The 24,552-nt window shown below is 47.4% G+C and overlaps 1 protein-coding gene across 1 annotated transcript in view; it reads right to left on the minus strand.

Moving 5' to 3' along the window:
- Window positions 1–24,552, minus strand: part of LOC109885492 (ankyrin-2) — a gene marked incomplete at its 5' end in the record, with an annotated part of 101,827 nt that overhangs the window by 55,958 nt on the left and 21,317 nt on the right. The window contains 13 exon segments of the mRNA XM_031816512.1: window positions 152–229; window positions 1,452–11,324; window positions 14,329–14,350; window positions 14,492–14,524; window positions 15,561–15,683; window positions 16,200–16,325; window positions 16,711–16,939; window positions 17,299–17,395; window positions 17,648–17,855; window positions 17,998–18,209; window positions 18,492–18,646; window positions 19,756–19,854; window positions 20,016–20,240. Of these exon segments, the coding sequence (XP_031672372.1) occupies window positions 152–229; window positions 1,452–11,324; window positions 14,329–14,350; window positions 14,492–14,524; window positions 15,561–15,683; window positions 16,200–16,325; window positions 16,711–16,939; window positions 17,299–17,395; window positions 17,648–17,855; window positions 17,998–18,209; window positions 18,492–18,646; window positions 19,756–19,854; window positions 20,016–20,240 (11,480 nt within the window).

Raw genomic sequence — 24,552 nt, forward strand, 5'->3', positions numbered from 1 at the left:
CAGTACCCTTATTCCCTACATAGTGGGTACCCTTATTACAGTACCCTTATTCCGCACATAGTGGACAACATTTGACCAGTGTTCCAACAGCTTTTCACTCCTATTTCATACATACCTTCTACACCAGGTAAACACCACCTGGATAACTTACCTGTCCAGCTGAACCCCAGCAGGTCTGCAATGATAGCCAACGTCTCCTCTTTCCTGTCTGCATCGTCGTGCCAATCCACTACGAACACCACCACGGACAGAGGTTACACACAGGTCATCACAGCTCAACAGCAGCGCAGTAACAACGCTAAGGCTACGTCCCAAATGGCATCATATTCACTTTACATTGCACTACTTTAGACCACAGGGCCCATAGGGAATAGGATGCACTACGTTAGACCATAGGGGCCATATGGAACAGGGTGCACTACTTTAGACCACAGGGCCCATAGGAAATAGGGTGCACTACTTTAGACCACAGGGCCCATAAGGAATAGGGTGCACTATGTTAGACCATAGGGGCTATAGGGAATAGGGTGCACTATGTTAGACCATAGGGGCCATATGGAACAGGGTGCACTACTTTAGACCACAGGGCCCATAGGGAATAGGGTGCACTACTTTAGACCACAGGGCCCATAGGGAATAGGGTGCCATTTTGGGCCGCAGCCCATAACTCCTCTGAAAATATAACAGTTTAAAACTCTCCAGATATCATGTTGATTATGGGATGTTTTCTAGGTTCTTGGAAGGTACAGATACATTTCAGTAATGTAATGTAACCGGCCTCTATGTTATGGGCTGTGGAGGTCATGGTGCTGATGATGGGTGAAGTATGAAGCAGGGCTGATGTTCTGATCCATACTGTTGATGACAATACCTGCTCTACTCGGACCACCACGACAGTGTATTTGTAGTCGATTAGATCTTAAACAATGGAAATCTGTGGCATTCCAAACTCAATGTGGTCATTGTTAGTATAAGGAGTTTCAGTAATATAGCAGTCTATTAGATGTCCTGAAGTTAATCATGAGTTTTCTCCTAACACATCTAGGTAAGTCAATCTTGAGATATAATGTACACATACATAGACAAAGACATCTAGACAATCGTCAATAGACACAGACATTTATATGGAAAAGAAACAATACAATACAAGACAACACAGCACAGGACAGGACAAGACAACACAGCACAGGACAAGACAACACAGAACAGGACAAGACAACACAGCACAGGACAAGACAACACAGAACAGGACAAGACAACACAGAACAGGACAAGACAACACAGAACAGGACAAGACAACACAGAACAGGACAAGACAACACAGCACGGCACGAAATGACAAAACAAGACACACAACATAAAAGTGACAGATGCTTGGTCTTGACTAAGACAAAGAAGGTCTTCCAAGGAGCAGAGAAAGAGAGGAAAGGAAGTGCCAGATTTTTTGGTACCTTGCTGCCGCTCCATTGTCCGATCATCCCAGATTCGCTGCATCTGAGTTTCTACTGAGTCTTCCCAGATGGGTCTCGACTCAAACACCTCCCCCGTCACCGAGGAAGCTCGAACCCGTGTCTGAGTCGACAAAGCCCTCGTGTCCGGGGCAGATCTGCGAGGCGTTGGTCTGTCATACTTGAAGATCACAGAATCTGGACTGTTGTGATCACCGCTGCTGCTGATGTCGTCGACATCCAGAGAGGATCGGAGGGAAGGCTCTCGTACGTCAGAGCCCTGGTCTCTGTCAGGCTGGGAAGAGGAGGAGGAGTGGGCTGTGGGTTTGTGTTTGCTCATGACAGGGAGTCTGGAGGTGAGAGGTTTGGATTTAGTTGCAGGATGGTCGCTGTCGGAGTGACTCCTGCTGTCTTTGTCAGTTAAGATTTTCTTCCCGGCTCCAAAATCCTCCTCGGACCTCGTCCTCCGGTCCTGAACAAGAGATTCCTCCACTGTTGATTTCTGCTCAAGGCCGAGGTCTGATTTCATTGAACCAGCTTTGATGGGTATCTTTGATTTGAAACTGCTTTCATCCTTAGCCGCAGTGTCTGCTGAAGTGTAGGACATTGCCAGGACACTAGAGGGTGCAACTGAGATGTCAAACCCTTCCAGGACACTAGAGGTGTCAGACCCTGCCAGGACACTAGGGGGTGCCACTGAGATGTCAGACCCTTCCAGGACACTAGAGGTGCCAGACCCTGCCAGGACACTAGTGGGTGCCACTGAGGTGTTAGATCCTGACGAGGTGTCATACCCTTGCAGGACACTAGGGGGTGCCACTGAGGTGTCAGACCCTGCCGAGGTGTCATACCCTTGCAGGACACTAGGGGGTGCCATTGAGGTGTCAGACCCTGTCGATGTGTCATACCCTTGCAGGACACTAGGGGGTGCCACTGAGTCATAATAGCCAGCGGGCATCTCAATGACAGAACCTTGCTCCTCTTCCTCTTCTTCTTCATCCTCAAGGGATGAGTCGGATGACTGGCGGACCTGTTCAGAGTACACAGAGCGGGTGACAAGAGTAGTGGTGGTTAACATCTGGAGTTCAGCTATAGTCGGGTCTGGAGAATCTACCTCTAAGAAGCTTCCCATCTTAGCTTCTAGCAGGGGGAATGTTTCAGCTTTTGGCTCCATTTTGATGGAGGTACTGAGTTTGGCCACTGGTTTCCCCCTCTGATCAGCCTCGGGTAATGGTATAGTCTGGAAGGAGGAGTCAGAATCATCTTTGGTTTGGTCCACCTTCTGGAGTTGTAGATCACCAATGGCAATATTCTGTTCTGTTCTGAGAACATCGGGGCTAGCGCAATCTCCAGTGTCCTCGAACAGAACCTGGTCAACTGGGTGTTCTCCTATGTGAAAGAAGGCATAGCCCTCGCCCTCCTCTTCAACGCTCCTCCTTGTCATGTCGATAGCGCCCCCTCTGGTCATCTCAAAGAACTTCCCTTCCTGGAACTGGAAGGGATTGGGGGTGCCCCCCTCGGTTGGTGTGCGACCCGGTGTGGTGTCAGGGGTACGGCGGTCTTCCATGAGACCCATAATCCTTTGTTCCTCCGCCTCCACACGTGCTGCGAAGGCTTCGTCGTCATTGTCATCCTCGTTGTCGTCTGACATGGCACTCCATGGGACCAGCTCTCCTTGAACAGGCATGTCTTCGGGATGCATTTCCAACACGGCTGCCTTACCATCCGCATCCTTCACCTCCTTGAAGCTTTCATCGTCGGTGCACAACACCTCTGGTTTGACTGACTGACTTTCACCAGACTGACTGACACTCAACTGTGACTGATCCATCTCCTCCTTGTGTGCTTGCATAGCTGATATTACATCTATCTTCTCTTTCTGCTCAGTACGTTCACTGATATTTTCACTGATGTTCTCTGTGGTATATTGTTCTTTTTCAGTGCTTAGTGAACGATATTCGAGGTGCTCAGAGACCTGTTTTCCTGATGGTGAATGTCCTGAGGCACTGTATGGTAGGTGAGCTTCACAGTGAACTGAACTATCCAACGCAGTTACTGCACCAGGGACTGAGGGTTGGATTTCAGCCACAGTTTCAATTTCAGACTGAAGAGTACCGGCGTCGGTTTTGGGCTTAGATGATTTTGCCTCCCTGTCCATCAGGTCAACGATCGACTGACATTCTTCATAATCCTCAGAGTCTGATAACACAGAGCCGTCTGAGGGTTTCCCGTCTGTCTTCGTTTTAACGTCCTGCTCCATCTCCTCAAAGGTTTTGATCTTGGCGGCCATTTTGAACATCTCCTCCTCTGGGGTGAACTGTCTCTGGCCAGTCTCGCTGCCCTCTGCATCCACGTCGTCCATATCATCCTCAGGGTTTGAGCTCAGATTTATGGGCATGGAGAGCCACTCAGGGTCTTCCCCCTTCAATGGGACGGGACCCTCGCGCTCACCATCCATTTGATAAGTCCGTTTGGAGTAATCCTCATTCTCAATGTTGCTGACGTGCTCCTCACCGAGACAGGCTCTAAGCTGAGAGTAGTAGTCTTCATACACAGCTGTCTTCTTTGTCGCCTGAAAGCCTGTGTCTAGTTTCAGTTCAGTGGGGCTGCTCTCCAGTGAGTCAAGGCAGGGGGAGTCACCAGTTGAGCTTGGCTCTATAGAGTCAGGGGACTTCCTCGAGGAACCTTCATCCATGACAGGACTGGTCTCCAGAGAATCCCCATGGGAGAGTCGTCTCTCAGGGTGGCCCAGGGCCAAAGGAAAGAGGACCTCTAAGTCTGCAGGTCTGAGGGCCTGACCCACACCGTCTGGACTGTGCCCAGCTCCATGATCAGCTGAATCCCTTTCATGGCACTCTGGTACAACCCAACTAGATTCAGGAGCAATTCTGTCTGCTGAAATTGAGTCATGCATGTATGGGTTTGAGTATGAAAGTTCTGTAGATTTGTGGTACGATGGTTTTATCTCTAAATCATCCCAGTCCTCTAAGATGGGTCTTGTCTCAACAGGGACCTGGTCGTCCTCTTCAGAGGCTTGAGCAGGGAGCGCTGAATCAAACGTCCTTTGAAGGTCAAAGGTCACCTTCTTTGAGTCTCTTGAACGTATCACTGTAGTAGCTGAACTTTCTGATGCTTCCCCCCCAGCTGAACAACTCTGCACGAAGTCTTTCTCACCGTAGATGACACCGTCCTCCGCGGCTCCTACTTGCACTACATTAACAACATCTCGCTCTGTCACTTTATCTGCTGCGGACCGGTCTACCTGCTCAGTGGAGAACGTGTGGGTTTCCTGTTTTCTCTCTCGTGTGATCACAACCTGTTCAAATCTCTCTTGTACGATGTCGTCCTCCGGTACACCACTGAGATCTACAGGTCTGTCTTCTAGGTACTGTTCTAAATCTCCACTGAGGAGTGCCTCCATGCCCAACGTATCTTTAACTCCTACAGCTGGTCTGGGCGATGTCTTCCTTTCGATCATGACTTCTTGTAACATCGGCTCCTGAACTGGGTTCAAGATTATCGATTCGGCACCCCGAGAGCCACCATCATCCATGTCTTGCACTTTCCACCAGTCTTCTTTTTCTGTCTCTGTATCTTCTGTAGACATGTCTACCTCCTTTGTGGAGAAAATAAGTGATTGTTGCTTGTCATCCCTGGCAAGGATGGTCTGTTTGAAACTCTGTTGTTGGTCGATGTCATCCTTTGGTGAACCACTATTTACCATACATCTCTTTTCTAGGTAGTGATCCATATCTCCCCTGAGGAGGGACTCCATCCCTGACATATCGCTCACCACTGTAACCAGTCTGGGGGAGGTTTTCCTTTCCATCCTGACTTCTTGTAACAGCGGTTCCTGAACTGTCATCACTTCAGCGCCACAGACAGGTGATGGTCTCTGTTCTAGGTAGTGATCCATATCTCCCTTGAGGAGGGACTCCATCCCTGACATATCTCTCACCACTTTAACCGGTCTGGGGGAGGTCTTCCGTTGGACCGTGACTTCTTGTAACAGCGGTTCCCGAACAGGGGACGGAGTCGCTGATTTGGTTTCTACGACTAAATCTTCAGTTTCTGGCAAAATTTCTTCATCACCATGAATCACATCTCCTCGTACTTTCATCCCATCCATTCTCTCTGTCTCTTTATAAACTGTGGGCAGGTCAATCTCCTGAGTGGGGAATGTGAGTGGGCTCATCTGTGGGGTGTCTGCTAATCCTTCATGTTTCTCACTCTCCCCCGTGCTTGAATGGGGAGTCCTGGTTCCTAGGCTAGTCCCGGGAGAGACCGCTGCGCCTTCATGCTTTAGACTCACAGGGCTTTCATTCCCCACCAGGTTCTCAGCCTTAGTGAATAACTCATCCCTCATGTCTTCGCGCATACAGAGACTGAACATGAAGTTTGGGGTGTCGTTTGTGTGGTCTGCTGGGAGCTCCTCCTCGGCTGCTTCAGCCTGTGGGTGGTTGTCATCCCCTATAAATGAGGTCTGTCTGAACAGCTGGTACTCTGGACTGTCCTCCAGCTCGGCCTTGATGTCAGCGCTAAAGTCCTCAGAGGGTTTCCTGTCTGGGCTGATCTGCATCTCCATAGAAGACTTCCTGTCTGGTCCCATGTCTGGTTCCTCCAGCTGCATCATCTTTGTAGAAGACTTCCTGTCTGGTCCCATCTCTGGTTCCTCCAGCTGCATCATCTCCGTAGAAGACTTCCTGTCTGGTCCCATCTCTGGTTCCTCCAGCTGCATCATCTCTATAGAAGACTTCCTGTCTGGTCCCATCTCTGGTTCCTCCAGCTGCATCATCTCTATAGAAGACTTCCTGTCTGGTCCCATCTCTGGTTCCTCCAGCTGCATCATCTCTATAGAAGACTTCCTGTCTGGTCCCATCTCTGGTTCCTCCAGCTGCATCATCTCTACAGAAGACTTCCTGTCTGGTCCCATCTCTGGTTCCTCCAGCTGCATCATCTCCGTAGAAGACTTCCTGTCTGGTCCCATCTCTGGTTCTTCCAGCTGCATCATCTCTACAGAAGACTTCCTGTCTGGTCCCATCTCTGGTTCCTCCAGCTGCATCATCTCTATAGAAGACTTCCTGTCTGGTCCCATCTCTGGTTCCTCCAGCTGCATCATCTCTGTAGAAGACGTCCTGTCTGGTCCCAACTCTGGTTCCTCCAGCTGCATCATCTCTATAGAAGACTTCCTGTCTGGTCCCATCTCTGGTTCCTCCAGCTGCATCATCTTTGTAGAAGACTTCCTGTCTGGTCCCATCTCTGGTTCCTCCAGCTGCATCATCTCTGTAGAAGACTTCCTGTCTGGTCCCATCTCTGGTTCCTCCAGCTGCATCATCTCTATAGAAGACTTCCTGTCTGGTCCCATCTCTGGTTCCACCAGCTGCATCATCTTTGTAGAAGACTTCCTGTCTGGTCCAATCTCTGGTTCCTCCAGCTGCATCATCTCTATAGAAGACTTCCTGTCTGGTCCCATCTCTGGTTCCTCCAGCTGCATCACCTCCATAGAAGACTTCCTGTCTGGTCCCATCTCTGGTTCCTCCAGCTGCATCACCTCCATAGAAGACTTCCTGTCTGGTCCCATCTCTGGCTCCTCCAGCTGCATCATCTCCGTAGAAGACTTCCTGTCTGGTCCCATCTCTGGTTCCTCCAGCTGCATCATCTTTGTAGAAGACTTCCTGTCTGGTCCCATCTCTGGTTCCTCCAGCTGCATCATCTCTGTAGAAGACTTCCTGTCTGGTCCCATCTCTGGTTCCTCCAGCTGCATCATCTCTATAGAAGACTTCCTGTCTGGTCCCATCTCTGGTTCCACCAGCTGCATCATCTCTATAGAAGACTTCCTGTCTGGTCCCATCTCTGGTTCCTCCAGCTGCATCACCTCCATAGAAGACTTCCTGTCTGGTCCCATCTCTGGTTCCTCCAGCTGCATCACCTCCATAGAAGACTTCCTGTCTGGTCCCATCTCTGGCTCCTCCAGCTGCATCATCTCCGTAGAAGACTTCCTGTCTGGTCCCATCTCTGGCTCCTCCAGCTGCATCTTCTCTGGGCTGCTCCATCCATCCTCTGGTAGAGCCCTGCCTAGGAAGATCCCTCCATCCTCTGGTAGAGCCCTGTCTAGGAGGATCCCTCCATCCTTTGGTAGAGCCTTGTCTAGGAGGATCCCTCCATCCTCTGTTAGAGCCCTGTCTAGGAGGATCCCTCTGTCCTCTGGAAGAGCCCTGACTAGGAAGATTCCTCCATTTTCTGATAGATCCCGGTCTAGGAGGATCCCTCCGTCCTCTGGTAGAGCCCTGTCTAGGATGATCCCTCCATTCTCTGGTAGAGCCCTGTCTAGGAGGATCCCTCCGTCCTCTGGTTGAGCCCTGTCTAGGAAGATCCCTCCATCCTCTGGTAGAGCCCTGTCTAGGAGGATACAACTGTCCTTTGGTAGATTCCTGTCTAGAGGGATCCCTCCGTCCTCCGGTAGATCCATGTCTAGAGGGATCCCTCCATCTTTTGGTAGACCCCTATCTAGGAGGATCCCTCTGTCCTCTGGTAGAGTCGTGTCTAGGACGATTCCTCCAGTATCTGACAGATCCCGGTCACGTTGGATCACTCCGTCCTCTGGTAGAGCCCTGTCTAGGAGAATCCCTCCATCCTCTGGTAGTGCCCTGTCTATAGGGATTCCTCCATCCTCTGGTAGAGCCCTGTCTAGGAGAATCCCTCCATCCTCTTGTAGAGCCCTGTCTATAGGGATCCCTCCGTCCTCTGGTAGAGCAGTGTCTAGGAGGATCCCTCCGTCCTCTGGTAGAACCCTGTTTAGGAGGATCCCTCCGTCCTCTGGTTGAGGCCTGTCTAGGAGGATTTGTCTGTCCTTTGGTAGAGCCCTGTCTAGGATGATCCCTCCATTCTCTGGTAGAGCTCTGTCTAGGAGGATACAACTGTCCTTTGGTAGATCCCGGTCTAGGAAGATCCCTCCGTCCTCTGGTAGAGCCCTGTCTAGGATGATCCCTCCATTCTCTGGTAGAGCCCTGTCTAGGAGGATCCCTCTGTCCTCTGGTAGAGCCCTGTCTAGGAGAATCCCTCCATCCTCTGGTAGAGCCCTGTCTATAGAGATTCCTCCGTCCTCAGGTAGAGCCCTGTCTAAGAGAATCCCTCCATCTTCTGGTAGAGCCCTGTCTAGGAGGATCTCTCCGTCCTCTGGTAGAGCCCTGTCTAGAGGGATCCCTCTGTATTTTGTTAGATCCCTGTCTAGAGGGATCCCTCCGTCCTCTGGTAGATCCCTGTCTAGAGAGATCCCTCCGTCCTCTGGTAGAGCCCTGTCTAGAGGGATCCCTCCGTCCTCTGGTAGAGCCCTGTCTAGAGGGATCCCTCCGTCCTCTGGTAGAGCCCTGTCTAGAGGGATCCCTCCGTCCTCTGGTAGAGCCCTGTCTAGGAGGATCCCTCCATCCTCTGGTAGAGCCCTGTCTAGGAGGATCCCTCCGTCCTCTGGTTGAGACCTGTCTAGGAGGATTTGTCTGTCCTTTGGTAGAGCCCTGTCTAGGAGGATCCCTCCGTCGTCTGGTTGAGCCCTGTCTAGGTTGATACCTCCGTCCTCTGGTAGAGCCCTGTCTAGGTTGATACCTCCGTCCTCTGGTTGAGCCCTGTCTAGGTTGATACCTCCGTCCTCTGGTAGAGCCCTGTCTAGGTGAATCCCTCCGTCCTCTGGTAGAGCCCTGTCTAGGAAGATCCCATCGTCCTCTGGTAGAGCTCTGTCTTGGAGGATTTGTCTGTCCTCTGGTAAAGCCCTGTCTAGGAAGATCCCTCTGTCCTCTGGTAGAGCCCTGTCTAGGAGGATCCCTCCCTCCTCCAGTTGAGCCCTGTCTAGGAGGATCTCTCCACCCTCCGGCAGAGCCCTGTCTAGGAGAATCTCTCCATCCTCCAGTAAAGCCCTGTCTAGGAGGATCCCTCCACCTTCTGGCAGAACCCTGTCTAGGAGGATACATCCGTCCTCTGGTAGAGCCCTGTCTAGAGGGATCCCTCTGTCCTCTGGTTGTATTCTGTTGATGTTTGTCGCTGACTCCTGCAACTGAACCGTAACATGAATTATCTCCGAGTCTTCAGAGTGGTCCCTTTCTAAGACATGAGTTATCTCAGAGTCTTCAGAGTGGTCTCTTACTAAGATCAGATTTGGTTCATCATCCACCCCTTTGTAATGGAGAGCCAGGACATCACTATGCGAGCAGAGGATTGTGGAAGTTGGAGTTTCTGCTGGCGTATGCTCTGTGGGACTGTTTTCAGCTCTGTAGGTCTCACTGTAGATCACTGCCTCGGAGCTCGATGTGGAGGTTGTGGATGACGTCATGGCTTTGTGCTCGAAGAGCCCCGTTTTGTTCTTGGAAGGATCCTGGCCAGTCTGGAATGCCTTCATCAGCTCCCGGACAGACATCGTCTCCTCCAGCCTCTCCGTCTGAGACCGGGGGGATTTCAGAGATCTGGGAAGCTTAGGAAGATCTGGCATCTGGGGCTCACCTGTCTCCTTAGTGATGGTGAAGAAAGTTGTGTTCTGAGGGACTGGCGCCTGTGTAGGCTTTCGCTTACGGCCATCCTCCCCCTCTTCCTCTTCCTCAACCTTCTTTTGCAGAGCTCTCACTCTGTCCTTTATGGATCCGATAGGGGTTTCCACGACCAGGGGCGACACTGGGGGCTCCATGGCTGGGGTTGGTCCAGAAGGCCCAGACCAAGTTTCAGACCCAGACCCGAGCCCAGACTCCCCCAGTACGACATCCCAATCCAGGGTTGCAGTCGGTTTAAACTCAGTCCTGGGCCCCACTCCAGGTCCAGACCCAGACACCACTCCAGGCATAGACCTGGGAACCACTACAGGCTCAGACCCAGGAACCACTCCAGGCATAGACCTGGGAACGACTACAGGCTCAGACCCGGGAACCACTCCAGGCATGGACCTGGGAATCACTACAGGCTCAGACCCAGGAACCACTCCAGGCATAGACCCAGGAACCACTCCAGGCATAGACCCGGGAACCACTCCAGGCTCAGACCCGGGAACCACTACAGGCTCAGACCCGGGAACCACTACAGGCTCAGACCCGGGAATCACTCCAGGCTCAGACCCGGGAACCACTTCCTGCCTCGCCTCTCCCAGAACAACATCCCCATCAAGGGACTCCTCAGAGCTCATCCTCTCCAGCTCCCCCTCGGAACTGCTGCATCCAGAACGTTCCCTGTCCCTCAACTTCTTCCTGATCGGCTTTTTGATCTCAGGAGGATGGCGTTTGCCTTCCCGCTTCAGAACGACCTGATCTAATCTCTCCTGGACTATGATGTCCTGTAGTGGGTAACTGGTTACGCCAAATCTCTCTTCTAGGTGCTGGTTCACGCCTCCACTGAGGTGAGACACCATACCTGACATATCTCTAACCTCTTTGGTAATTGTGGGAGAGGTCTTCCTCTGAATGTTGACTTCTTGTAGTACCGGCTCCTGAACATCAGAGGGAGTCATGGCTTTGGCTTTAGTCTGAGAGAGAATAACCAACTCCTTGTCCTCCATTTTGGACATCTGCAGTACTTTCTCTTTGTTGTTTGTGAATCTAGTATCTCCCCCTCGTAAAATATCTCCAACCTTCTCCAGATCCTCTTTCACCTGTTCCATGATCTCAAACGGCTCCCCGGGTTCCTCCTCCATCCCTGTCCTTCCTCCTCCTCTTCCTCCTCCTCCTCTTCCTCTATCCGAAGGGCTTGGGTGTTCAGTTTGCTCTGTCGTCAAGATGGCAGACATCTTGATGAGGTCGTGTTTCATATCGGAGACCTCTGAAAGGAGGTCAGGGCTGGCCAGCATGGCTGGGTCTAGCACCTGATTGGTCGGCAGCGTGTAAGTATCTGTCGACTCCGTCTCGTCGTCTTCCATTTTGAAAAGAAAGGAGGAAACCAAACCAAAAGGTGTAAAGAACACAAGGGGAGGATGGAGTGAAGGGAAAGAGAAGACATCGGAAAAAAACGTGGTCAGGGCAGAACATATCACAGTATATCTTCTGTTCAACACAGGGAAAAGAGAAAGCAGCTTGACAATGGGAGAGGAGTGGTGAGTTCTCCAGAGGAGCGGGGGACGGGAGATGGGGGGAGGAGGGCAGCAACAGCAGAAGCGAAGCAAACAGAAGAGAAACAGAACAGGACGGAGGAAAGATATGGGCAAGAAATAACCTGTCGATACATTGTGGTGTGTTTGACTGCACATTCATACACATGACACGGGAAGTAGTCTAAACACAACAGGAAGTAGTCTAAACACAACAGGAAGGTATACAAATAAAAATGGGGAGCGACCTGAATACCAGCGTTGGGGTCAATTCCATTTATATTCTAGTCAATTCAGGAAGTAGACTGAAACTCCAGTTCCAAATTCCAATTATCTTCAATGAATTAGAATGTTGCTTTAGTTTCTGAATTGACTGTTTGAATTGTAATGGAATTGACCCCCAACCCTGCTGAATATGGAACAATTGGAGGAAGAAAAAAACTGACTGGTTTTACACAAACTAAGATCTCAAGATTGTTTCTCAACATGAACGGTTCATGTCCACTGAAAAAAGCAAACAGAGAGAAAAGAGCAGAATGTTTCCCGCGCCATGTTAACCGCTGATAGCTAACTGTCAGGAATTCTAAAGTAAATCAAATATAATCAGTAAAACTATATATAAATAAATAAACCTCAGTTAATGTTGTAAATAAATATCTTATCAGTAAAACTATATATAAATACATGTAGATAACCTCAGGTAATTTGTTAAATAAATATCAGTGATCTAAGAAAAGAGATGCCAGTGATATAACAGACTAATAAATTGATAACAGAATAGATACCAGTGATATAACAGGTGAATTAATTGATAACAGAAAACATACCAGTGATATAACATGCTAATGAACTGATAACAGCAAATATACCATTGATATAACAGGCTAATGAATTGATAACAGAATAGATGCCAGTGATATAACAGGCGAATGAATTGATAACAGAAAATAAACCAGTGATATAACAGGCAAATGAATTGATAACAGAAAAGGAGAATGAGTGGTAACATGCACATACACAGACTAACAAACATATACCATATGTATGTGTGAGTCAAGTTATTTTCATGCAGAGCAAAGTAAAATAAGGGAGTGATCGGAGACAATAAAATAAACTGAACATTCCCATTATACGAATTCATTCTTTGAATTAATTCCAGGCAAGCAAAAATCCAGAATGAAATGACTTTCGTTAAACATATTGTCATAGTACAGTGTGTTTTCGTCAGCCGTCCAAATACATTCAAATAACTGGAGGTTATGTATTCACAGTGGAAGTGCCATGGCAAATATATGTATTCTCAAACATTCATATAGTATCTCAAGCATTCATATAGTATCTCAAGCATTCATATAGTATCTCAAACATTCATACAGTATCTCAAGCATTCATTCAGTATCTCAAACATTCATACAGTATCTCAAGCATTCATTCAGTATCTCAAACATTCATTCAGTATCTCAAACATTCATATAGTATCTCAAACATTCATATAGTATCTTAAACATTCATAAAGTATATTAAACATTCATATAGTATCTCAAACATTCATATAGTATCTCAAACATTCATATAGTATCTCAAGCATTCATATAGTATCTCAAACATTCATACAGTATCTCAAGCATTCATATAGTATCTTAAACATTCATAAAGTATATTAAACATTCATATAGTATCTCAAACATTCATATAGTATCTCAAACATTCATATAGTATCTCAAACATTCATATAGTATCTCAAGCATTCATATAGTATCTCAAACATTCATATAGTATCTCAAGCATTCATATAGTATCTCAAGCATTCATATAGTATCTCAAACATTCATATAGTATCTCAAGCATTCATATAGTATCTCAAACATTCATATAGTATCTCAAGCATTCATATAGTATCTCAAGCATTCATATAGTATCTCAAACATTCATATAGTATCTCAAGCATTCATATAGTATCTCAAACATTCATACAGTATCTCAAGCATTCATTCAGTATCTCAAACATTCATATAGTATCTTAAACATTCATAAAGTATATTAAACATTCATATAGTATCTCAAACATTCATACAGTATCTTAAACATTCATACAGTATCTCAAACATGCATATAGTATCCTAAACATTCATACAGTATCTGAAACATTCATACAGTAACTCAAACATTCATACAGTAACTCAAGCGTTCATTCCCTTTGACTTCCTATAGCTTGGTGATGATGATGATGATGGTCGAATGGATGAAGGGGGGATTGTAGGAGGGAGAAACAGAATGGGTATTGGAGAGGAAGGGATGCAACGCATACCAGCCATAGCATAGCGGCCAGGAACCCACAGGTAACTAGACAAGGTGTTAGTGATATTATACTACTATAGTATAGTGGTCAGGAACCCACAGGTAACTAGACAAGGTTATAGTAATATTATATTACTATAGTAGACTGGTCAGGAACCCACAGGTAACTAGACAAGGTGTTAGTAATATTATACTACTATAGTATAGTGGTCAGGAACCCACAGGTAACTAGACAAGGTGTTAGTAATATTATATTACTATAGTAGACTGGTCAGGAACCCACAGGTAACTAGACAAGGTTATAGTAATATCATATTACACACAACACGGCTAGTCAAGCGGCCATTATTGTATGTTAAGCAATGCAAATCATTGGCCTGCGTACTGCATTTGTAAACAAAACGACAATGTAATTGAATCTGTTCTTCCTTGGACTACAGGTAATTATGAAGGTTAGTTAATGCAGAGGATGTCTTTGTCACTCTACCAACAAATGTAATCATTTCAAAAAAACAAATAAACTCAGCTTACATTTTTTGTCACTCTTGTCACTCTGTAAGAAAGGAAAGTTCAATACAACACGTTGAATACGATCAGCGAATAAACATGAATCAGGTTTAAAAAAAAAAGAAGTGTTTTAACATTTTATCTAATTTGAACAAGAAGAATGTTCTGAGAAGGTGTAGTTGGTTACCTCGTCATCTGCGTCTAGGTCTGAATCAGACTCCTGAATAGGACACCAGGGAGAGAAATAAAGAAGGCATTCAGTCCGATCTGTTTTGGGACAGTGTTATTCACACTGAGTCAGATCTGTTTTGGGACAGCATTATTCACATTGAGTCAGATCTATTTTGGGACAGCATTATTCACATTGAGTCAGCTCTATTTTGGGACAGCATTATTCACACTGAGTCAGATCTATTTTGGGAGAGCATTATTCACACTGAGTCAGATCTGTTTTGGGACAGCATTATTCACACTGAGTCAGATCAGTTTTGGGATAGCATTATTCACATTGAGTTAGATCTGTTTTGGGACAGCATTATTCACATTGAGTCAGATCTGTTTTGGGACAGCATTATTCACACTGAGTCAGATCTATTTTGGGAGAGCATTATTCACACTGAGTCAGATCAGTTTTGGGATAGCATTATTCACATTGAGTTAGATCTGTTTTGGGACAGCATTATTCACATTGAGTTAGATCTGTTTTGGGATAGCATTATTCACATTGAGTCAGATCTGTTTTGGGATAGCATTATTCACATTGAGTCAGATCTGTTTTGGGACAGCATTATTCACATTGAGTCAGATCTGTTTTGGGACAGCATTATTCAGTATGAGCCAGATCTTCAGCGTTATTCACATTTCAGTCCAGGTGTGTTCAGCATTATCATTATTTAATGTAAATACACATTGTGTCCAGTCCAGGTGTGTTCAGCATTATCATTATTTAATGTAAATACACATTGTGTCCAGTCCAGGTGTGTTCAGCATTATCATTATTTAATGTAAATACACATTGTGTCCAGTCCAGGTGTGTTCAGCATTATCTCATGTCATTACACATTGTGTCCAGTCCAGGTGTGTTCAGCATTATCTCATGTCATTACACATTGTGTCCAGTCCAGGTGTGTTCAGCATTATCATTATTTAATGTAAATACACATTGTGTTCAGTCCAGGTGTGTTCAGTCCAGGTGTGTTAACACAGATTGTGTTCAGTCCAGATGTGTTCAGTCCAGGTATGTCCAGGTGTCTTACCTTGCAGTAGGTGGGCAGCGTGATGTTCAGGTTGCAGATTGCCTTGTGGGTAAGACTACGGTAGGTGCGGGGCTCCTTGGTGAAGGACAGTCTGCCACACGGCTCCTGGGCGCAGTCACGAATCTGTCAATCAATCAATCAACCAATCAACCAATCAACCAATCAACCAATCACTGGAGACTCATGGAATCAGGTGAGCGTGGGAATATTAGCAAGGAATGTGAAAAAACATTATGGTATATTATACTGTATAATCAAACTCATTAAAATAGATATTAAATGATATACCAGTGTCTATGATTCATTCTAACTCATTAAAATAGATATTAAATGATATACCAGTGTCTATGATGAATTCTAACTTATTAAAATAGATATTAAATGATATACCAGTGTCTATGATGCATTCTAACTCATTAAAATAGATATTACATGATATACCAATGTCTCTGATGTATTCTAAACTATATATCAGTGTCACTGTTTCCCAGTGAAGAAGAAGTCCATTCAGAACTACAACTAAGTGGACAACTACGTCACACTCTCCCAGCGTAGAATAAGTCCATTCAGAACTACAACTAAGTGGACAACTACGTCACACACTCCCAGCGTTGAAGAAGTCCAGTAATGGAGTGTTACCTTGATGAAGAGTGCGAGACGGTTTTCTTTGAATGCGTAGAAGCTGAAGACGTGATGCTGTCCACTCTTGGTCAGAGGAACCAGGTTCCCAAAACAGTCTGCAAAGATAGGCTTCCCTTCCAATACCTATTGTAGGGACAGACAGACAGACAGTAGAGAGGTAGGGTCAAATCAGTCTGTAAAGATAGGCTTCCCTTCCAATACCTATAGTAGGGACAGACAGACAGACAGACAGACAGGGTCAGACACCAAACCCCCCCCCCCCAGACAGACAGACAGACAGGGTCAGACACCAAACCCCCCCCCCCCCACTTCACCTCTACATCTCTCTACTCCGGACCCCTCTGTGAATTTCTCTTGCTTTTCCAGATCTTCCCCTCTCCTCCTCTCCTCTCCTCCTTCCCCCCTCTCCCCTCTCCTCCCTCTCCCCCTCCCCATTCTCCTCTCCTCCTAGCCCCCCCTCTCTCCTCTCCCCCTCCCCATTCTCCTCTCCTCCTTCCCCTCCTCTCACCTCTACGTCTCTACTCCGGGCCACCTCTGTGAAGTTCTCTTGCTGTTCCAGCGTCTTGTCCATCTTGTCGTCCGTCATGCAGAAGCAACGGAGGCGAGCCTCGATGGGGTCCAGCGTCTTGGCGAAGATGACGAACTTGGCCATGTAGGGGACACAGATGATCTCTCTGTACAGCTGGGTAGAGAAACTCACAGCCTCCTGGGTCTGACGACAGTCTATCAGCCAGAACCTACAGCGCACCAGAGGTGGGTGATCAATAATTCATCAATTGATAGATTCATCAATCAATCAATAGACCAATCTGTCAGTCAGTCTATCAGCCAGAACATACAGCGCACCGGGGGGTGATCAATAATTCATCAATTGATAGATTCATCAATCAGTCAATAGATCAACCAATCTGTCAGTCAGTCTATCAGCCAGAACCTACAAGAGGCTAGATAATCAATCAACCTATCAAGGATGTAACAGATCAATCAATCGTATCCAATGAAAAATCAATCATTCCATCAGGTGATTAATCAGAAAGAGGAGGATGTTTTCACTAGAATGGCATAAACAACAGACAGATGAAAACACACACATTACCTCGCTGACACGTTGGTGGTGAAGGACACACATTGGTTGATGAAGGTGAGGGGGGTGGAGCCAGTGATGTCCTCCCATTGGGCAGGAGTGGTCCCACCTAGAACACACATCAGGATGGAACTCTCCGGTAAATATATTCAACATATTAATGTGGGTTGACTGAAACTAGGTTTTGATGAATATCAAGAAGGTAAACATGACGACTCAAAATCAATCATTCAGTCAGTTAGTTAATCAACCAACCAGTCAATCAAACAACCAATTCAAACTACCAATCAATGGGCCAAACAATCAATCAATCAAACAGCCAATCAAACAATCAGCCAATCAACAGTCATTTCCTACGCACCAGTGATACTGCAGAGCAGACGCAGAGTGGGCGTGTCCCCTCCAAACACGTTGCCTGTCCCGTCATTGGTTGAGCTTTTGGGGACAGGGATAGTCATGGTGATTGGCTTGTGGAACTTCCGCCTCCTGGGCTCCAAGGTAACGATGGGGCTAAAAGTAGCTTTGTTACCCAGAATCCTCTTCACCAGGTCTACGCTGATTGGCTGGGCCTAGGAGGAAGTGAACAAGAGTTAGGAAGTAGAAACAACGAACTTGAAAGTGTTCAGTTTGTCATTACCAAATCAATTTTTGTTGGGCCGAAGACCAACTTGAAAAAGCTACACACACAGACCCCCCCCACCCCCTCCCTACCTGTAGTCCAACCCTGATCTTCTTAGTGAGAGCCCCCTCTGGGAACACAGCCTGGACCTGAGGTACCAGAGTACTGCTCAACACCGCTCCCTCAGGACCAATCAGTTGGCTGTCCTGCTTGATGCGCGACACCACCGCAAAGTATTGTGGGAAGTCCCTGGTGACGATACGGCAGATCCTCTTCTTCTCCAGCTCCTCAGGAGAGTCCAGCTCTGGAGGACGAACCAATGGGAGGACCGGGGAAACAGGGTCAGATGATACACAAGGACCAATCAGATTGAGCAGTCGGACCTAAATGTTTCCTAATCTTTGGTGAAAGAATAAGGTAGAACGATTGGTGGCTTGGTACTAACATGGCGGCCCGGTCGTGTCGCGTCCACCCATTCTCACCCATCACATCCCCCCGTCCACTCCCTGTCCTCCCTCCCCATCCAGCTCTCCCCCGTACCACACCTTCCCACTCGTCCCCCCATCCCTCCCCCGTCTCCCCTCACCCTCGTCCATGCCGTTCAGTATTTGGTTGAGTTCCTCCTCAGTGTGTTCACAGTGATGTTCCCTCCAGCTCTCCCCCATCTCACTCCTCAGAATCACCAGCTCCCGCTCTGTGCCCCGCAGGGCCGCGAAGTGAGGGATCTCCACAATCACAGGCCTGGAGGGTTAGAGGTCAGGGGTTAGAGGGTAAAGGTCGTGATGACAGGAGGACGCATTCCATGGAAGAACACAAAACATCACAAGATGAGGGACAAAGAAATCCTGGAGAAATTCCTGGAGGAGATTCAAGCAAACAGAAGGATATGATATTTTGATGATGATGAGGAGGAGGAGGAGGAGGAGGAGGAGGAGGAGGAGGAGGAGGGTCAGGTGACATACTATTCCGAACATAGAAAAATCACAACATTACAATATGGGGAGGAAAAATCATGGCGGGTAATGGGATAAAACTAGAACTGATTCAGATTGTAATTCTCAACAACACAACGACACTATAACTCAAATGTGGAGAAGGCTGGGGAGAAGATATGATGAGACCAGGGTAAATATGATGAGACCAGGGTATATATGATGGGACCAGGGTATATATGATGAGTCCAGGGTATATATGATGAGTCCAGGGTAAATATGATGAGACCAGGGTATATATGATGAGACCAGGGTAAATATGATGAGACCAGGGTAAATATGATGAGACCAGGGTAAATATGATGGGACCAGGGTATTTATGATGAGACCAGGGTATATATGATGAGACCAGGGTATATATGGTCTGGCTGGGTGGGTGGGGGGGAATATATGATGAGACCAGGGGCCGGGGTATATATTGTGTCCCCTCTCTCTCTCTGTGGTCTCCGTGCCAGGAGGCCACAGCTGTAGTGTTTGAGTTACCCCAGGAACTTGGTGCCTAGAGGCCCCAGCTGTTGTGTTTTAGTTACCCCAGGAACTTGGTGCCAGGAGGCCCCAGCTGTAGTGTTTTAGTTACCCCAGGAACTTGGTGCCAGGAGGCCCCAGCTGTAGTGTTTTAGTGACCCCAGGAGTTGGTGCCAGGAGGCCCCAGCTACAGTGTTTTAGTTACCCCAGGAACTTGGTGCCTAGAGGCCCCAGCCATAGTGTTTTAGTTACCCCAGGAACTTGGTGCCTAGAGGCCCCAGCTGTAGTGTTTTAGTGTCCCCAGGAACTTGGTGCCTAGAGGCTCCAGCTGTAGTGTTTTAGTTACCCCAGGAACTTGGAGCCAGGAGGCCCCAGCTGTAGTGTTTTAGTTACCCCAGGAACTTGGTGCCAGGAGGCCCCAGCTGTAGTATCCTGCTGACAAGACTCTCTCCCTCGTTGAGAGGGGGCGGGGCCGTGGGAAGGTGGAGCTTACTGATCCATTACGCAGCACGGGGCGGAGAAGAGAACGTCAACACACACACACACGCAAGGACGTACATACATTACACACACACACACGAACGAGCACACATATACACAGACACACTCTCTCTCTCTCTCGTCCACACTCCCCCTCCCTCTCTCCGTCTTACCCGAGGAACTGTGCCCCGGTGGGGCCGACCTCGATGATGCGTCCTGCCAGCCCCTCTCCCTCCACCATGGGGGGCATGGACGCCAGGCGGTGCCTCTTCACCAGGCGGCACGTCACCCGCGTCGGAGCGGAACACTTCCTGGGCGGCACTATGATGCGCAGCCCGTTGTGACGGCAACCACGCATGGCCCCACCCCTGGCGTCCACCATGAAACTGACCAGGAAGCTGAGGGGAGAGGAGGAGAGGAGGGAGAGGGGGAAGGGGAGAAGAGAGGAGATGGAGAGGGATTAGGGAAGAGGAGAGTAGATGACATAGGGAAGGGGAGAGGAGATGGAGTGGGGAAGGGGTGATGGAGATGGAGAGGGAGTAGGAAAGGGGAGAGGAGAGGGAGAGGGAGTAGGGAAGGGGTGAGGAGAGGGAGTAGGGAAGGGGTGAGGAGAGGGAGTAGGGAAGGGGTGAGGAGAGGGAGTAGGGAAGGGGTGAGGAGAGGGAGAGGAGAGGGGGTAGGGAAGGGGTGAGGAGGGGGAGTAGGGAAGGTGTGAGGAGAGGGAGAGGGAGTAGGGAAGGGGTGAGGAGAGGGAGAGGGAGTAGGGAAGGGGTGAGGAGAGGGAGAGGGAGTAGGGAAGGGGAGAGGAGAGGGAGAGGGAGTAGGGAAGAGGAGAGGGAGTAAGGAAGGGGTGAGGAGAGGGAGAGGAGAGGGAGTAGGAAAGGGGTGAGGAGAGGGAGAGGAGAGGGAGTAGGAAAGGGGTGAGGAGAGCGAGAGGGAGTAGGGAAGGGGTGAGGAGAGGAGAAGGAGTAGGGAAGGGGTGAGGAGAGGAGAGGAGAGGGAGAGGGAGTAGGGAAGGGGTGAGGAGAGGGAGAGGAAGAGGAAGAGGGAGAGGGAATAGGGAAGGGGTGAGGAGAGGGAGTAGGGAAGGGGTGAGGAGAGGGAGAGGGAGTAGGGAAGGGGTGAGGAGAGGAGAGGGAGTAGGGAAGGGTGAGGAGAGGAGAGGGAGAGGGAGTAGGGAAGGGGTGAGGTGAGGAGAGGGAGAGGGAGAGGGAGTAGGGAAGGGGTGAGGTGAGGAGAGGGAGAGGGAGAGGGAGTAGGGAAGGGGTGAGGAGAGGAGAGGAGAGGGAGTAGGGAAGGGGTGAGGAGAGGAGAGGGAGAGGGAGTAGGGAAGGGGTGAGGCAAGGAGAGGGAGAGGGAGAGGGAGTAGGGAAGGGGTGAGGCAAGGAGAGGGAGAGGGAGAGGGAGTAAGGAAGGGGAGAGAAGAGGGAGAGGTGTGGAGGGAAGGGGAGAGAAGAGGGAGAGGGAGTAGGGAAGGGGACAGAAGAGGGAGAGGGAGTAAGGAAGGGGAGAGAAGAGGGAGAGGTGTGGAGGGAGAGGGAGTAAGGAAGGGGAGAGAAGAGGGAGAGGGAGTAGGGGAAACGGGGGAAGGGGTTAAATGGTTGATCTGTGAAAGAGTGAGTTTCCACCACCATTTCTTGCATCATTTTACAGACATTAAAAGATCTCACCATGTGGAACGAACAAATGATCTGTCGGCATTTATACAACGATACCAAAACTTTCCATCGCAGATGTCGTGAGTTTAAAAAAATATTTGTTTATGCAGTATGACTTTACTCGCATAAAAACTGTGGATGGAAACAGTGGTTAGTGACATTGTTGCGAAGTGAGAAGCCGTTTATAAAATCCGAGCTCTATCATGTTCCTCAATGAATTCAGCGCATTTCAGCAGTACACCTGCTGAGCGCGCTCAAGAAGCACCGACTCGGTATCCGCAGTCATACAAAAAGTCAAACGACCAAAGTTTCTGCATAATCTCCTTTCAACGAATGACAGAACATCTCAGAGATTTTGGCGAAATCGAGTGAATGATTATATATCAGATCAGCTCATGAATAACGTGGAGATGAAGACCGGAAATATATATAAATATCAAGGTTTTTAAAACAGGGACTAAGTCTGTTTTTAAAATATCTACCCTCGTACCGTTTGTTGATCACACGTTCTCTACCGAAGCTCTCATATGGGGAGGCAATACGAGACAGCACTGAGAAGTAGGGTGAATTCTATAGTGGTATTTTGACTTGCATAGGCAAGAGATGCTCTTTGACAATGCAACCTAGGGGATTACAGAATACAATTAGAAATGTTCATGCCAGGCAGGAGTCAGGATTTAGGGGTTTCAGTGGGATTGGGACTGGGACTGGACAGGATAACAGCCTAGGTTCCAGAGGACAGGAAGGGACTGGACAGGATAACAGCCTAGGTTCCAGAGGACAGGAGGGTACTGGATAGGATTATAGCCTAGGTTCCAGAGGACAGGAGGGTACTGGATAGGATAATAGCCTAGGTTCCAGATGACAGGAGGGGACTGGATAGGATTATAGCCTAGGTTCCAGAGGACAGGAGGGTACTGGACAGGATAACAGCCTAGGTTCCAGAGGACAGGAGGGTACTGGACAGGATAACAGCCTTGGTTCCAGAGGACAGGAGGGTACTGGATAGGATTATAGCCTAGGTTCCAGAGGACAGGAGGGTACTGGATAGGATTATAGCCTAGGTTCCAGAGGACAGGAGGGTACTGGACAGGATAACAGCCTAGGTTCCAGAGGACAGGAGAAGATAGAACTGTCACTCTTGCCTCTCTGAATTGTTAACAAACTTCATGTCTCTGACAGAGATGCCTATGTAGTGAATTGTTAACAAACTTCTTGTCTCGGACAGAGATGCCTATGTAGTGAATTGTTAACGAACTTCTTGTCTCTGACAGAGATGCCTATGTAGTGAATTGTGCACAGGCCTGTCTGAAGAGTTACAGCGACATCTCAAAGAGGCACACGTTACTTCCCAGGTCATACTGTAAGGGTTTCCTGTTTCCTGTTTCCTGCCTTCGGGTCGCGTGTGCAGTCCTGCAGGGTCTGGTGGCTCAGTGAGAAGTAAATACGCCAGGATAAAGGCTTCCATGACAACCTGATTGGATAATAGGCTGTTTTATGTGTTGCTAATCTGCAGCAGTGCATGTTGGGTATTAAGTGGAATTGCATTAGTGTCACATTGGGGGAAATGTTGTCATTTGCAGGGTCTTGTCATTTGTATTTATTCATTTGTTTAAATGTGAAGAGTGTTCCTGGCATCCCAGTTACCCATGTTAATCCCCTACTCTGGATTCATGCAGACAAGGCGTCAGTGTCACTTCCATTCCATTCTATTCACTTCCATTCCATTCTATTCACTTCCATTCCATTCACTTCCATTCCATTCTATTCACTTCTATTCTATTCACTTCTATTCCATTCTATTCACTTCCATTCCATTCACTTCCATTCCATTCTATTCACTTCTATTCTATTCACTTCCATTCTATTCTACTCACTTCCATTCCATTCCATTCACTTCCATTCCATTCTATTCACTTCCATTCTATTCTATTCACCTCCATTCCATTCCATTCAGTTCCATTCCATTCTATTCACCTCCATTCCATTCCATTCCATTCACTTCCATTCCATTCTATTCACTTCTATTCTATTCACTTCCATTCCATTCTATTCACTTCCATTCCATTCACTTCCATTCCATTCTATTCACTTCTATTCTATTCACTTCCATTCTATTCTACTCACTTCCATTCCATTCCATTCACTTCCATTCCATTCTATTCACTTCCATTCTATTCTATTCACCTCCATTCCATTCTATTCACTTCCATTCCATTCTATTCACCTCCATTCCATTCCATTCACTTCCATTCCATTCTATTCACTTCCATTCCATTCCATTCACTTCCATTCCATTCTATTCACTTCCATTCCATTCCATTCACTTCCATTCCATTCTATTCACTTCCATTCCATTCACTTCTATTCCATTCTATTCACTTCCATTCTATTCACTTCCATTCCATTCTATTCCATTCTATTCACTTCCATTCCATTCTATTCACTTCCATTCCATTCTATTCACTTCCATTCCATTCTATGCACTTCCTTTCCATTCTATTCACTTCCATTCCATTCTATTCACTTCCATTCCATTCTATTCACTTCTATTCCATTCTATTCACTTCCATTCCATTCACTTCTATTCCATTCTATTCACTTCCTTTCCATTCTACTCACTTCCATTCCATTCTATTCACTTCCATTCCATTCTACTCACTTCCATTCCACTCACTTCTATTCCATTCTATTCACTTCCATTCATTTCCATTCCATTCTATTCACTTCCATTCCATTCTATTCACTTCCATTCCATTCTATTCACTTCCATTATATTCTACTCACTTCCAATCCCTTCTATTCACTTCCATTCCATTCACTTCCATTCCATTCTATTCACTTCCATTCCATTCTATTCACTTCCATTCCATTCTATTCACTTCCATTCCATTCTATTCACTTCCATTCTATTCTATTCACTTCCATTCCATTCTATTCACTTCCATTCCATTCTATTCACTTCCATTCCATTCTATTCACTTCCATTCTATTCACTTCCATTCTATTCACTTCCATTCTATTCACTTCCATTCTATTCTATTCACTTCCA

The sequence above is a fragment of the Oncorhynchus kisutch genome, unplaced genomic scaffold (assembly GCF_002021735.2).
Source record: "Oncorhynchus kisutch isolate 150728-3 unplaced genomic scaffold, Okis_V2 scaffold810, whole genome shotgun sequence".
In the NCBI taxonomy this organism is placed as follows: Eukaryota; Metazoa; Chordata; class Actinopteri; order Salmoniformes; family Salmonidae; genus Oncorhynchus; species Oncorhynchus kisutch.